Source organism: Aphidius gifuensis, linkage group LG2 (assembly GCF_014905175.1).
Source record: "Aphidius gifuensis isolate YNYX2018 linkage group LG2, ASM1490517v1, whole genome shotgun sequence".
Classification (NCBI taxonomy): Eukaryota; Metazoa; Arthropoda; class Insecta; order Hymenoptera; family Braconidae; genus Aphidius; species Aphidius gifuensis.
Window position 1 is genome coordinate 4308259 of NC_057789.1, and position 12413 is coordinate 4320671.

The 12413-nt window shown below is 24.2% G+C and overlaps 3 protein-coding genes across 5 annotated transcripts; 2 read left to right on the forward strand and 1 right to left on the reverse strand.

The window, feature by feature from the left end:
- The first annotated feature begins 501 nt into the window (after positions 1-501).
- Positions 502-3380, forward strand: LOC122848490 (polyadenylate-binding protein-interacting protein 1). Of its 3 annotated transcripts, none has more exons than XM_044146575.1 (6): positions 502-989; positions 1203-1327; positions 1405-1617; positions 1699-1896; positions 1995-2336; positions 2414-3380. In XM_044146575.1, the coding sequence occupies exons 1-6, from the start codon at positions 851-853 to the stop codon at positions 2867-2869; spliced, it is 1473 nt and encodes a 490-aa protein (XP_044002510.1). In that variant the 5' UTR covers positions 502-850; the 3' UTR covers positions 2870-3380. The 3 variants fall into 3 exon arrangements, with proteins under 3 accessions (XP_044002510.1, XP_044002511.1, XP_044002512.1); XM_044146576.1 differs by having other exon boundaries at positions 566-989; positions 1206-1327; XM_044146577.1 differs by having other exon boundaries at positions 568-815; positions 2414-3087.
- Positions 3381-4913: 1533 nt separating this feature from the next.
- On the forward strand, positions 4914-7272 carry LOC122848491 (neurogenic locus notch homolog protein 3-like). Its single transcript, XM_044146579.1, has 5 exons — positions 4914-5160; positions 5227-5352; positions 5434-5561; positions 5643-5865; positions 5941-7272. Exons 1-5 carry the CDS (start codon positions 5043-5045, stop codon positions 6294-6296), a joined length of 951 nt encoding a protein of 316 aa, XP_044002514.1. The 5' UTR covers positions 4914-5042; the 3' UTR covers positions 6297-7272.
- LOC122849398 (DNA repair protein RAD50-like) lies at positions 6303-9080 on the reverse strand. The gene is made up of 8 exons (XM_044148095.1): positions 8905-9080; positions 8716-8842; positions 8505-8649; positions 8167-8442; positions 7806-8097; positions 7259-7732; positions 7014-7187; positions 6303-6313 (listed from the first exon to the last, which is right to left on the reverse strand). The coding sequence occupies exons 1-8, from the start codon at positions 9011-9013 to the stop codon at positions 6303-6305; spliced, it is 1608 nt and encodes a 535-aa protein (XP_044004030.1). The 5' UTR covers positions 9014-9080.
- Between the last annotated feature and the right edge of the window lie 3333 nt (positions 9081-12413).

The following is a 12413-nucleotide window of genomic DNA, read 5'->3' on the forward strand; positions in this document are numbered from 1 at the left end:
AATCAATGAATTTGATGCAATTCAAAAACCATTTGAATTTTCGCGCTCAAACTAATTTTGACACCATTTTTTTTTGAAAACAGTCAGGTGAATTTATAATGAAATAACAAATTGCGACACACATTTTCTAAATTAAAAATTAATAAATGATAAATATGGTTTAATCAATTGATTAAATAATTAAAATTTTATTGCTTCAAATTTATTTGTAATATTATTTTATTATACAAGTAATAAAATAATCTCCACGTGCCAGTTTTTATTTATTTATGTTGTTTCAGGGCTGTACATGATTATCAACAAAAAAAAAATATTTTATATAAATTAAAATCTTATTTTAATGACAATATGATTTAAATAAATTAGCTAATAATATCATCTTTTATATTACCAAGTATATTACAATCATTTTACATAATTATATAATTAATAATTTTTAAAATAAATTCTCAATTTTATTTTCGAGGGTACGATAATTGTGGTTGACGCTACTGATCCGACATAACGGATTCATGTCGGCATCGTGATCATATTCTGATCGCGCGTACAAATTTTTTTTTTTTTGGGTAATAAATAAAAAAAAAAGCAAAAAACTGTGTGTGTCCTGAAGGCTGAACTGTCCTCAACACCACCAGGAAATAATAAAAAAAAAAAAGGAAGCAGTCTGTTTGTGTAGTGAAGCATCGTTTGACTTTTGGCACTTTTGGCATTGTTTTGTTGAGTCAAGATAAAAGAAAAAAAAAAAAAGAAAAATACTTGATATCAAACAACTTTGTCTGGGGGTTAGGAGTGATTGAATTAAATTTTTTTTTGTAGTAAGTATATTGAGTATATATTTAATAAATTAATAATGGAGCATGTTGGTGATGGTGATGGTGGTGGTGATCGTCGTGGTTCATCTGGACGTGGACGTGGACGCGTTGGTTGGCCAAATGATCAACATCAACAATTGCGACGCCCTCTCAATACCTCTGTCAATCAACAAACTGGTAATTATCATTTTTATATAAAATTTTTTATATAAAATTGATACATGGCTTATTGAATATCATCATGCTTTATATTTTTTTTTTTTGATGTTGTTATTATTTTTCCAAAATTTTAAATGAATATTTTATAATTTAATACATCAATTAATTTTTTATTTTAATATTATCATTATTATAATTAATTTGTTATATTTTATTGAATAATAATTACAGCAGCTGTTAACGAAATGAACGAAATGTTTAGTGGTGTTGCAATGAATGATGGTGCCAAAAAATTTGAGCTATCAGCAGAAGCTGCTGAATTTGTACCAAGAAGTTTTGTACCTTCTCAAGGAGTTGTTAGTATTAATTTGTAATCAAAATATAATTATTAAAAAGTTGAAGTTGTAATTGATTGTTTGCTTTTTTAAAATAGCAACAACAACAAAAACAAAGTTGGCAGAGAAGTTCTGTCCAGGAACGTTTAAATGTTTCAAGAAATCAAGGACAGCAACATTATGGTAATCATCAACAACAACAACAATATCCATATCATGTTCAACAACAGATGCAGTATCATCATTATGGAGATTCTGATAATGCATCACAATCATATCAACGCTATGAGGGTGGCTATGATAAAAATCAGGTAGCATATTTATTAACTTAAATTAAAAATATTATTATCTGTAAAATATTTAAATGATTTATTAATTTATTTGTTTAATAGGGAAATCGTAATTCTCAAAATAATCGTGGTGAAATGGATTTACCAAATCTTATGGCACAATTAACAACAGCAATGAATACATTAACAAGAAATCCAGATCAATTTGAGAATTTAGTTGTGCCACTTGTTTGTAACATAGCACCACATTTAAAAGTACAAGCAAGTACTATTGAAATAATTGATGCAATCATGCAAAAAGTAATTAATTTTATAAAATTTTAATCATTTAAAAATACATACATTAATAAATATTTACTTATGTGAATTATATTATTATTTTTATTTTTAATTTACAGTGTATTCTTGATTCAAATTTCCGATACAGTGGTGCACGTTTATGCTGTCATTTGGATGCAGCTGATCAATCTGATAATCATTCAACATTCAGAACTGCATTATTTGAACGTTGTAAAGAAGAACAAGAAATTCAAAAAAAAGTATGGCCAAGTTTAACTGAACATACACCAGATGATGAAAAAAAATGTCATGGTTTAATAATGACACTTGCTGAATTGGTTGCTCAAATGGATTCAACTGGATCTGGCTCAGCATTGGGAAAATTATTGTTAGAATTAATATCAATAACTTTAAAAAATCCAGGACCAAATTCAGCTAAACTTATTTGTCAATCGCTCAAGGTAGTTATATAATTTTATTTATATTTTTTAATTTAATTAATTAATTAAAATATGCTTTTTGTTTTTAAAAATTAAAGTTGGCTGGACAATTTTTGGAACGTGACAGTACAACAAATCGTCAAGAAATTGAAAGAGTTATGCATGAATTAACTGAATTGGTAACAAATGGACGTGTTGATGTTCATGTTGGTAGAATGGTAAACAGTGTATGTGAATTACGTACATCAAATTGGGGAAGAATTGTATCATCACATGGTCCAACACCAGTTGATATTAATCAAACAAATACACAAAATCAAGATAATCAAAATAATCAACAATTTGATGAACCAGTTTTCTATGGACCAGATGGAATGGTATTATCAGCTGAAGAACGTCGTTTTTGTCAAGATTTAGCAAATATGGATGGTGATGATGGAGTTGTATATGGTGATATGATGGCTGGACAACTTGATGAAGATGAAGAGGATGACATGATTGCTGCTGCTTATGAGGAATTTTTAAAAATGCCACCAAATAATAAAGCAGCGTAAATATGACTTAATAATAGTCTTCAAATTAATAAACAAAAAATAATAAGAAATAAAGGAAATCAATTAATGGAAAATTCAGTAAAACAACGTAAATCATTGATACATTTTTTATGAGTTGTGGCTTCTAATACGCCAAGCATTTAATTAAAAAAAAAATATACAATATATATATTTTTTTTTTTCGTTTTAAAATACATTTCTCCAGTTATAAATTTAAATTATTAATACAATATAAATCATTATTCAATGGAGATGCTAAAAATTATATTAAACAAATCAATTGATTTAATGTCACGTGTTAAACGACACTCTTCCACATTAAATAAAATAATTTTTAAAACCACAGCCACAAATGAATGCTTTATCTTTGATATTTTATAATCAAAGATTAATTTGTGCAAAAAAAAAAAAAATAATATACAATAGGATAAGTTTTTTTTTTTATATTATTATAATTATTATTATGAAAAATGAAAAATATTTCTACATGGTTACTTTTGCACCTAGTCGATCATAAACATTTCATCAATAAATTAATTAAAATGAGTGAATCAATTTAATAACAATTAAGCGAATAAAAAAAATAATTAATGCTTGTTTTGTACACAATGATAAAGAAAAGAAAAAATTAAATTTGTTTTTCTTTTTTTTTTTTTAAATTATTATTGATTGGTTAGTTTTATTTTTACAATAAAATTTACGTTCCCGATGAATTTTGAATTTATTAAATTTGTATTTATTTATTTATAATATTTAAAATGTCTTGATTTTTACAGATAAATAGTTTATAATTTTAGCCAGAATTTATGGAAAAAGCTTGTGTATTTTTTGCCAGAATATTTATTTGTTTTTTTCATTAAATTATGGATCGAATAAAATAAGAAGGTGATTATTATTATACATGACCCTGCCTATTGAATTTTTCAAATAAACATATCTTTTTTATAATAAAGTAGATTGTTTTTTAAATAAACAAATAACTTTAAATTAATTTTAATAAGTCTGTATGAAAATATTAAATTTTTATTTACATTTTATCGCCTTCTTCAGCGATAACTCGAAGGTTCCGCGTTACGTAGGTGTGTTACAGGTTTTTTTAGATTTTAATTTTCAATTTATTTTTATTATTAATAATAAATAATAATACATCATTCGATTTGAATGATAAATATACAAAATTAAAATTTTCTTTAAAATTAATTAAATATTCATATTAAATTAAAAATCCATTTGAAATTAATTTTAAAATAAAATTTTGTTAATTTTGATAAAAGCTAAAAAATCTTTGGAGAATTTTAAATATTATTCGACGATGATTTATTAAAATTTTACCAAGAATTTTTATGTCATTAACAGTTAAAATTAACGTGTTTTTTATTTCATTAAAATTTGACTACCAAATAATTTTTTACTGGAAAAAATTAAAATACCCAAAATGAATTTTATAAATTTAAAATATAAAATACATAAATTTAATTTTTTTATCGACATGTATTATTTATTTATTATTGTTTAATATATTTTTTTCTTAAATCTTAAATTCTTTATAGTGAACATAAGCATTCTATTTTTACACACAAATGTAGATGCATACTTGGAAGTTTTTAAAAAAGTCGTTTGAATTTTTTATATATATACATATTGTTCACGAGGTCACGATCTCGAATTCAAGGATTCGTTGACCATTTTTGGAAACATGTAAATTACACAATATTCATATAAACACCTGATGACTAGTCAATATAAATATGATTGAAAAAAATAATTATATATTGTCACAAAGATGTTGTTTAATCATCAAATCAAGTGTTATAATAAAATAATGAATCAATGTAATTAAATCACAACTGCCTACATGCGTAGACATGTTTTTAATTATTTCAAATGAAGGTAGACAAGCAAAGGGGGCTTAGATGGTTCCATGTGGAATATTATTTTACATTTTTTCCTCCTCTCATCTACCAATTTTATCAAGGATATTTCATGGTCAAGCGTGGGCTTAAACGTGGTGGGAATAATACTACAAGATTTACCTATATTTTATTGAAATTATATTATTTTGCCAGTCGTTTCTGTCTCACAAACTCGTGTGGAACTTAAATTTTATATTTACTAAATTAACAGTGATTTTTTTAAAAATAATTTTCGTTGTAGAAATAATTTTATCGAAATCATGATTTCATTTCGATTGACATTATTCCTTGTCGGATTGGCTTTTCATTGTTTGTCATTAACAGAAGCAATGAATTATTATCAATCTTATTATCAGCCAAGAATTCAATCAAGCAATGGTAATTATAAAAATTAACGAAAGACTAATTGATAAATAATTAATTGATAATTTCATTTAAAATTAGGCTGTGGATCTTATACATGTGGAACAAATGCAAAATGTACAATGACTGATGGAAGACCAGTTTGTTCTTGTCTTAATCTTTACATTGGTGATCCTCTTTCTCACTGTCATCGTGTTGAATGTCAAAGTAATAAATAAATATATATAAAATTTAATATTCAAATTAGTTGTCATTAATTAAATGATTATTATTATTATTTTATTACAGTCGATGACGATTGTGCAAATCACAAATCCTGTTTAAATAATAACTGTGTGGATCCTTGTGCTGGAGCATGTGGAGTTGGAGCTAATTGCCGAGTCGTTAATCATGTTCCAACTTGTAGTTGTCCACCTGTAAATTAATTATTTATATAACTTGATAAATTCATTTTTAAATTATTTAATTTTATAATATTTATATTTTTATTATTACAGAATTGGCTTGGTAGTCCATTTACCAGATGTTATGCTGAGTGTACTGTTGATGGAGATTGTCCAGGTGGTAAACCAGTGTGTTCATATCACAAATGTAGTAATCCATGTGAAAATGCATGTGGTATTAATGCAAATTGTGAATTACGTGGTGCAACTGCTATTTGTAGTTGTCCAAGAGACATGACTGGTGATCCATTTGTTAGCTGTAGACCTTTTACACCAGGTAATAATTAATATCAGAAAAAAATTGATAATTAAAATTATAAATTATTAATATTTATAAAATATTTTATTACAGAGGATCTTTGTAAGCCAAATCCATGTGGTGAAAATGCAGTTTGTAATCCTGGTCATGATAATACTGGAAAAGAAAGACCAGTATGTACATGTGAACCTGGTTATATTGGTAACGCATTGACAAGTTGTCGAAAGGGTGAATGTCAAAGTGATAATGAATGTGCTGATAATCGTGCATGTATTGATTATTATTGTCAAGATCCATGTACTGGTAAAGAATGTGCATTAACAGCTAAATGTGAAGCACGTCGTCATATTGCTGTTTGTACATGTCCAGATGGTTCACGAGGTGATGCTGTTGTTGGTTGCAGTGCTATATCATCTCGTTATGGAGCTGGAAAATATTTAAGAGGATAATTATCATCATAAATTATCTAAAAAATTAAATAGCAAATAAATAATACACTTTATTTCAGAAATTTTTTGTGTCAATGTTTAAAAACAAAAATATATATTTTATATTCAACATATTATTTTTTACATATTATTTTGTGTATTAATTATATATTTTTTTTTTGTAATTAACTATGTCTTATATACTTTCATTTTATTTATTTTATAAACTAAACATTTTTTTTTTTGAAACAAATATTTAACATTTTTTATAATTAATAGTTATTGTTATAAATTATTTTAATTTTTTTCTTTTTTTTTCTTACGAGAATAAACACATATCAATGTTGATGTGTTGTTACAAAATATAAAAGAAAATAATAATTACAAATAAAAGAGAAATGTATACTTTGAGATTTATTTAATTTTTTTTTTTTTTTTTTTTAAATTCTTATACTGAGAATATTTATGATGACTCAGTAATTACCGGAAGAAATAATCAGTTAATTGTTACTAATTACAAAACGAAAAAATAAATGAAAATTAATTATACTTGTTGACTGTCATCATATATGAAGACTTGTATTAAATGATATTTTTCATTTTTCTTTAAAAGAAAGTATTTTTTGTATTATTTGAATTGAAAAAGTTGAAAAAGCTCGAGCCTAAAAAAATAGATTATAACAAGTAAATAAAGTATAAAATTTGGTATTTTTTCAGTTGTAGATAAATCAAATCTACCTGGAATTTGTTTATCATCATTATCATCAGTTGATTCATCTTTTTTATTAATATTTTTAATTGCTGATATATCTGACATAAATGATGCTTGTGAATGTACAGGTGAAACATCACCCATCCAACTTTGTACTGGTGAATTTGGATAATTTATTTTTTCATTTTTTTCATAATTAGCTGAAATATTTTTAATAGCTTATTAATTATTATAAATTAATAGTGATATTATTTTATATAAAAAATATTACCTCTTGTTGAATCATAGTTTGAATAATTAGTTGTTGTCATGTTAGTTGCACTTGATATATCAGACATTGCATAATGATGAGGTGAAAATAAATCTGATAGCATTGGAGTTTTTTCGATTGTATGATTTTTCATTATGGGATGATTAACACGTTCAACTTTTTTAATTTGTGGCATTGAACGTGTTGGGTTATCAATTTTTATTATTTCTTCATTATTTATCTCAACTGATTTCATTAATTTTTGTTTTTTTAATTCTGGCTCATCTTGTTGATTTTGTTTTAATGTTTCTGGTGATGGAGATCTTTTTTCATGACTAATAACTTCAGTAATTTTATCTGGTGATGTTACTTTTTTAGGTGTCTCTGGTTCTATGCTTGAATTATTTTTTTTTTCAATTGACAATTGTCGATAGTACGTCTCTAGTGTACCAATATTTGTATCATTTACTGAATTTAATACAGGCGATACAGACTCTAAAATAAATTTAAAAAATAATTGATAATTTAATTAAGTTTAAGAAATCAAATGAAAATAATTAATTTATACTTTTTTCTTGATTATCTGGTGTTGATTGAATAACTGGACTAGTTATTGTTAAATTGTCATCATCATTTTTACACATTTCTTCAAACATAACTGAGTTTATTGATACTGTATCAGAATCACGTTCATAATTTAAATTTTTTCTTTTTTGTTCAATCAGCTGATAATTTGAAGTTTGAGAAGTACAAAATGTACGAGCAAATGATCCAATGTCCAATCTTGGTGGTGGCATTTGTTGTCTTGCCAATAATCTAATTTTTTCTTTTTCTTCATTTTTTTTAATTAAACAATTGTACTAAAAAATAAATTACATTAATTAATTATAAATTGATAAATATAAAATAATAAAAAATCAATCATTTACATGCTCTCGAAGTTTATATAATTTTTCATTGAGTAATTTAATTTCTTGAATTCGTTCAAGATGATACTTTTGTCTATTGAATCTTTTCAATAACATTCCTGATAATTCTACAATTTTTAATTGAATTCGTCTGTTGTTGATGAGTCTTCTTTGGGCCACTATTTTATCAAGTTCATTTTTCTTGAATTCTCCTACCATCAATTGAATTTCTAGCTTTTTTAAATTTATTTGAGCTTCTTTTCTTTTAACTGCACCGGGCATTTTTTCATACTCAATCTGATAAACAAATTAGAATTCATTAAAATTAAAATAATAAGCTTATAATTTTTATTTATTACTTTGTATTGTTGCCATGTTGATTTGTAACTTTCTAAAATTTCAATGTATGCTTTTTTTTCAAGCTCAGTTTTTTGTTGATCTGTATCTAAAGAGGCTTTTACTTCATTCAGCTTCTCGTTCAAATCCTTTTCAGTATCTCTAAGACTGTTGATTAAATAAATATTTAATTAAATGAATAACTTAAAAAGATTAAAATAATAAATTTGATACCTTTGTAAAGCTGGCTCCAACACTGCAATTGTATCTTGATTTTCTTGAATTTGTTTTTTTAATTTTTTACGATGATTCAATTCATCGATAACAGTTGCTTTAAGTTCTTTGAGTTCTTGTTCTCCATCTGTAATAAAATTGTCAACAATTGAACAATTGCAATAATAACTAATTATTAATTATATTCACCTTCAATTAATTTTTCTGATTTAACTTTTTGTGAACACAAAGATGCAACACAAACATTTACAAATTGTGGATCTTGAAGACATTGTGGAGGAATGTCATTGACGTTCATCTTGATGAATCTTTATCACTGCTCTTTCCAACATTAAAGGGTAATAAAAATCCTAATTAATGGTCATTTGTTATTTATTGTCATTGTCATTGATTTATTTTTTAAAATGGCGATTAGTAGTTGTTGTTTTTTTTATTTTTTTTTTTTTTGATAACCGAATCATCGGTAACATAGATTTTTACTTTTCTATTTTTTAAAATTCACGTATTTCAAAATATACACTCGATTTAAAAATAAAAAAAAAAATCGTTTTTTTACAAATAAAGTATTAATTAATTGATAATTATTAATGGATGAGGTACGTTTAGATATAAGCTCGGTTTTACAGGGATTCTTCGAGAAATAATTTTTTTTTAATTAGTTAAAGAGCCGATTATGTAAAAATAATTACTGGAGGTGGTTAAAGAATGGATAAAGATAATGTTGAATTTTTTTCATAATTTTTTACGCGATCGGTAGGGGGTAGATTGGAGTGGTTTAGACTTGAACGCGGTTTTACTGGGAATTTTTTAGGAAATAATTTTTTTTCAGTTAAATAGAGGGCCGATTATATAAAAATATTTACGGGAGGTGGTTCAGAAATGAATAAAGATAATGTAGGATTTTTTTCATAATTTTTTACGCGATCGGTCAGGGGTAGATTGGGGTAGGTTTAGACTTGAACGCGGTTTTACTGGGAATTTTTGAATGAATAATTTTTCTAACAAAGATAAACGGCCGATTATATAAAAATATTTACGGGAGGTGGTTCAGAAATAAATAAAGATAATGTAGGATATTTTTTATAATTTTTTACGCGATCGGTCAGGGGTAGATTGGGGTAGGTTCGGCCATAAAATCGTTTTTATTGGGAATTTTGGAGAAATGTTTTTTTTAAAGTTAGATAAAGAGCCAATTATATGAAAATAATTACAGGAGAAGGTTAAAGGATAAATGAAGATAATGGGAAAAAAAAATGTCAGCTTCTAGTAAAAGTAAAAAATAATAATATTAAATTAATGAAATTAATTAAATTGTAAATATTTATATTCATTGCGTATATGTAATTTAACTGTATAATAATTTGAAAAAAAAAAAAATTATATATAAGTGTCTCTTGACACGGTGATGCCAATAGTGTCTACTATCCGATCATGTTGATGGCATTTGAAAACGAGCCACAAGAAAAGGTCATGCATTCAAGGCTCGATGACGGATATTTTAAAAGTGCTCTCTTCACTATTATAAACAAAAAAAAAAAAAAATCAACAAACATTTACAAATAATATAATTGATGTAACAAAAAAAATTATATTTGTCAATTAGATATTAATATAATTTTTTTTGATATTTAATATTTTTTATAAATTTCATGGCATTGAGCAATTTATCAGGTCGTTTAAATATCTTTTTAAAAAATCCTTCAACGGATCAATGAACTTTGACATTTAACAAATTCATATGAAAATATATATATGAAATTTTTTATAATAAAAAATTTCACTTGAAGATTCTCATCCATTCAAAAAAAAAACAAAATTAAATATTAATTTTAATAAAAAAAAAAAAATCAATATCTAATTAAATTATCATTACATTTAATTTTAATTGTATATTTTCCTCAACAAAAAAAGTTTCACATATATGAATTTCAAGTAAACAATTAAAATTAAATTAAAGAAAGAAAAAAAAAAAACTATCAGTTTAAAAAAAAAAAAAAATGTATTATATATTTTTTTAAATGAAAAACATGTTACGCGAATGAGAAATAATGTAATAATTATGCACCCATTGAGATGCTATAAGAATTACAAAAAAAAAGAAAAATAAAAAAATAAAATTCAACACCAACAGGTGGCAAATAGAATAGAATAACTTTTAATCTCATAACAAAAAAATATAATTGTTTTAAGTATTTGTGTGTGGGACTGATAATTCAAAACTCTCACGATACCAAATACCCCTATTGCTATTTTTTCGCACGTAAAATTATAATAATAGAAAAAATATATAAAAAAAAAAAAGTAAATTAAACCGGAAGCCAAATATAGACTTCCCTTTGTTGAGTAATACATATTTTTTTCCATTTTAAAGTAAAAATAGTAAATGAAAATAAATAAATTTAATAAATATAAATATGATATTAAAATAATAATAATATTAATAATAACAACAAGTAGAATATGTGTACTGATTATACTTGGATATATTTTTTTGTTATACAGGTGACTTCCTGGTTTATGAGTAAAATTCTCGCATCTTCAATACGTTATGTCTGAAGTGAAGATTCAACTAATTGCACACGCGGTCGTGTCCTTTGACTTTCACCAGTTCAATATTTCCGGGGACAAAAAAAAAAATAAAAATATATTTTCTGGTATCCGATACTAAAGAGGAAATATCACTGGATTATAATCAGGTAAATCTGATCGATAATAGACATCATATATTATAAACATATATTATTTTTTATTATTTATTTTTATCATCAAGAAAGTTCAATTGAAACGAATCAAAAAAAAAAAAATAAATAATAGAAAATAAATAAAATAAATAAAATTAATAAATAAATAAATTTTTATTTATTTTTATTTATTAATTTTTTATATTTTATTAAATTTTATTTGAATATATTAATCAATAACTTTTTTGTTTTTTAATATTATCAAAAAATTTAACTTTAAATAAATACTTTTTAACTTTTGTTTATTATTATTAAAAATATTTACACGTAAAATATAATTTATTATTTAATAATGTACATTATATTGTATACCTTGAAGATGTACCTGGATCATTCCATGAGATAAACAATTACATGGAGAAAGCAAAATTTGCTGGAATGTGTGTACAAAATAATATTGCTATATCAAAAATAATAAATTAAATTTAACATCTTAATTTTTAAAAAATCTAATCAATAATAATTTTAAATCATTAATTAAATATTTACTTTCACAATGAAAATATTAAAAATAAATATATTTTAACATAAATAATTTATAAATAATTTTAAAGAAAAAAAAGCATATTTTTCTAAACATGTTTGATATTTTAAATTTTTTATTTTGTTTGCATATGATTTATTACTATTTACTGTCATCTTTAAAAAAAAAATTTTTTTTTTCTTTTTGTATCAAGTATCATACTCGTGTGAAAGGCTATCGTTAGATAACTTTTTTTTCATTTTTTTTTTGTCATTTAAAGAGCAGACTAATTATAGTCTCGTTCAATCTCAGGAAGTCAACGTATTTTTTTTTTTTTATGCATATATCAACATTGAAATAATATTTATCTGAATTTCTTTGTGTAAAAAATATACAATAACATTTGAAGGACAAATAAGAGAAAATTTTATGTATTAATATCAACTATTTTTCGGTTATTTATTTTTAAAAATCTTCTCTCTCTTATTGTCTTG